Source organism: Eimeria mitis, genomic scaffold (assembly GCF_000499745.2).
Source record: "Eimeria mitis Houghton genomic scaffold, Emh_scaff1161, whole genome shotgun sequence".
Taxonomy (NCBI): Eukaryota; Apicomplexa; class Conoidasida; order Eucoccidiorida; family Eimeriidae; genus Eimeria; species Eimeria mitis.
The window spans coordinates 11,087-11,875 of record NW_013567936.1 but is presented as its reverse complement, the minus strand read 5'-3'; the positions used below and the strand labels follow the sequence as shown (position 1 = coordinate 11,875).

General features: G+C 55.0%; 1 protein-coding gene across 1 annotated transcript in view; it reads left to right on the top strand.

Annotated features, from left to right (window-relative positions):
• Positions 1-690, top strand: part of EMH_0030760 (uncharacterized protein) — a gene marked incomplete at both ends in the record, with an annotated part of 1,271 nt that extends 581 nt beyond the window's left edge. Inside the window, one exon of the mRNA XM_013494446.1 lies at positions 43-690. Coding sequence (XP_013349900.1) covers positions 43-690 — 648 coding nt within the window. The remainder of the gene's footprint in view (positions 1-42) is intronic.
• Between the last annotated feature and the right edge of the window lie 99 nt (positions 691-789).

Sequence of the window (789 nt, the reverse complement as noted above, 5' to 3'; positions counted from 1 at the left end):
CCGCCGACATACTCGTGTCATAATGTTTTTCACGTCTCTCAGCTCGTCCCCGACCGCCCACGCGACCCTCAGATGAAGTCCAAAGAAGCAGCTGTTGGGTGGTTACCGGTGACGGGTGAAGACGGTAGTCCCACCCTTATTTACGAGGTCGACTATATCCTCGACCAACGCGGCTCAGGCGAAGATACCCAATATCTTGTCAAATGGCGCGGTGCTCCCGAGGATCGTGCGACTTGGGAGCCTGCTGCCAACCTTACCAACTGCCCCGCCCTTTTTCGTGCGTGGCGACGTTATCTGAGGCTCGCAAGGAAAGCTCAGCGGGGACTCCAGAACATCGCCCCCGTCTCTGGTGACACCGCCTCAGCATCGGCCTCATCGCCGACGTTTCTCTCGCCGGGGGGGGAAGGAGTGGAGCGGCACCCTCCGGCAGCCGCACCACTCATAGCAGAGGACAGCTTACATCCAGCACTGAAGGAGTGCGAGCCAGCGGAACACATATCGCCGAGGAACTCGTCGGACTCTGAAGCGAATAGTCTGGATCGCAGGAAGTTTGCAGTCCGAGAGGCAGGAGACGAAGGAGTGGCATCCGTGGACAAGCAAGTTAGTGGGGAAAAGAAAAAACTACATTTAGGAAGAAAAGGGAAGGAAAAAGAGCCGGGAAAGACAGGGCAAGGAAATTTCAAGAAGTAACCAGGAAAGTATCAGCCGAAGGGGGAAGTTGTAGTGCATTGGCACTACAATGCACCGCTGTAGACACCTAGTGGACAAAATGAGACTAAAATTTGTAAT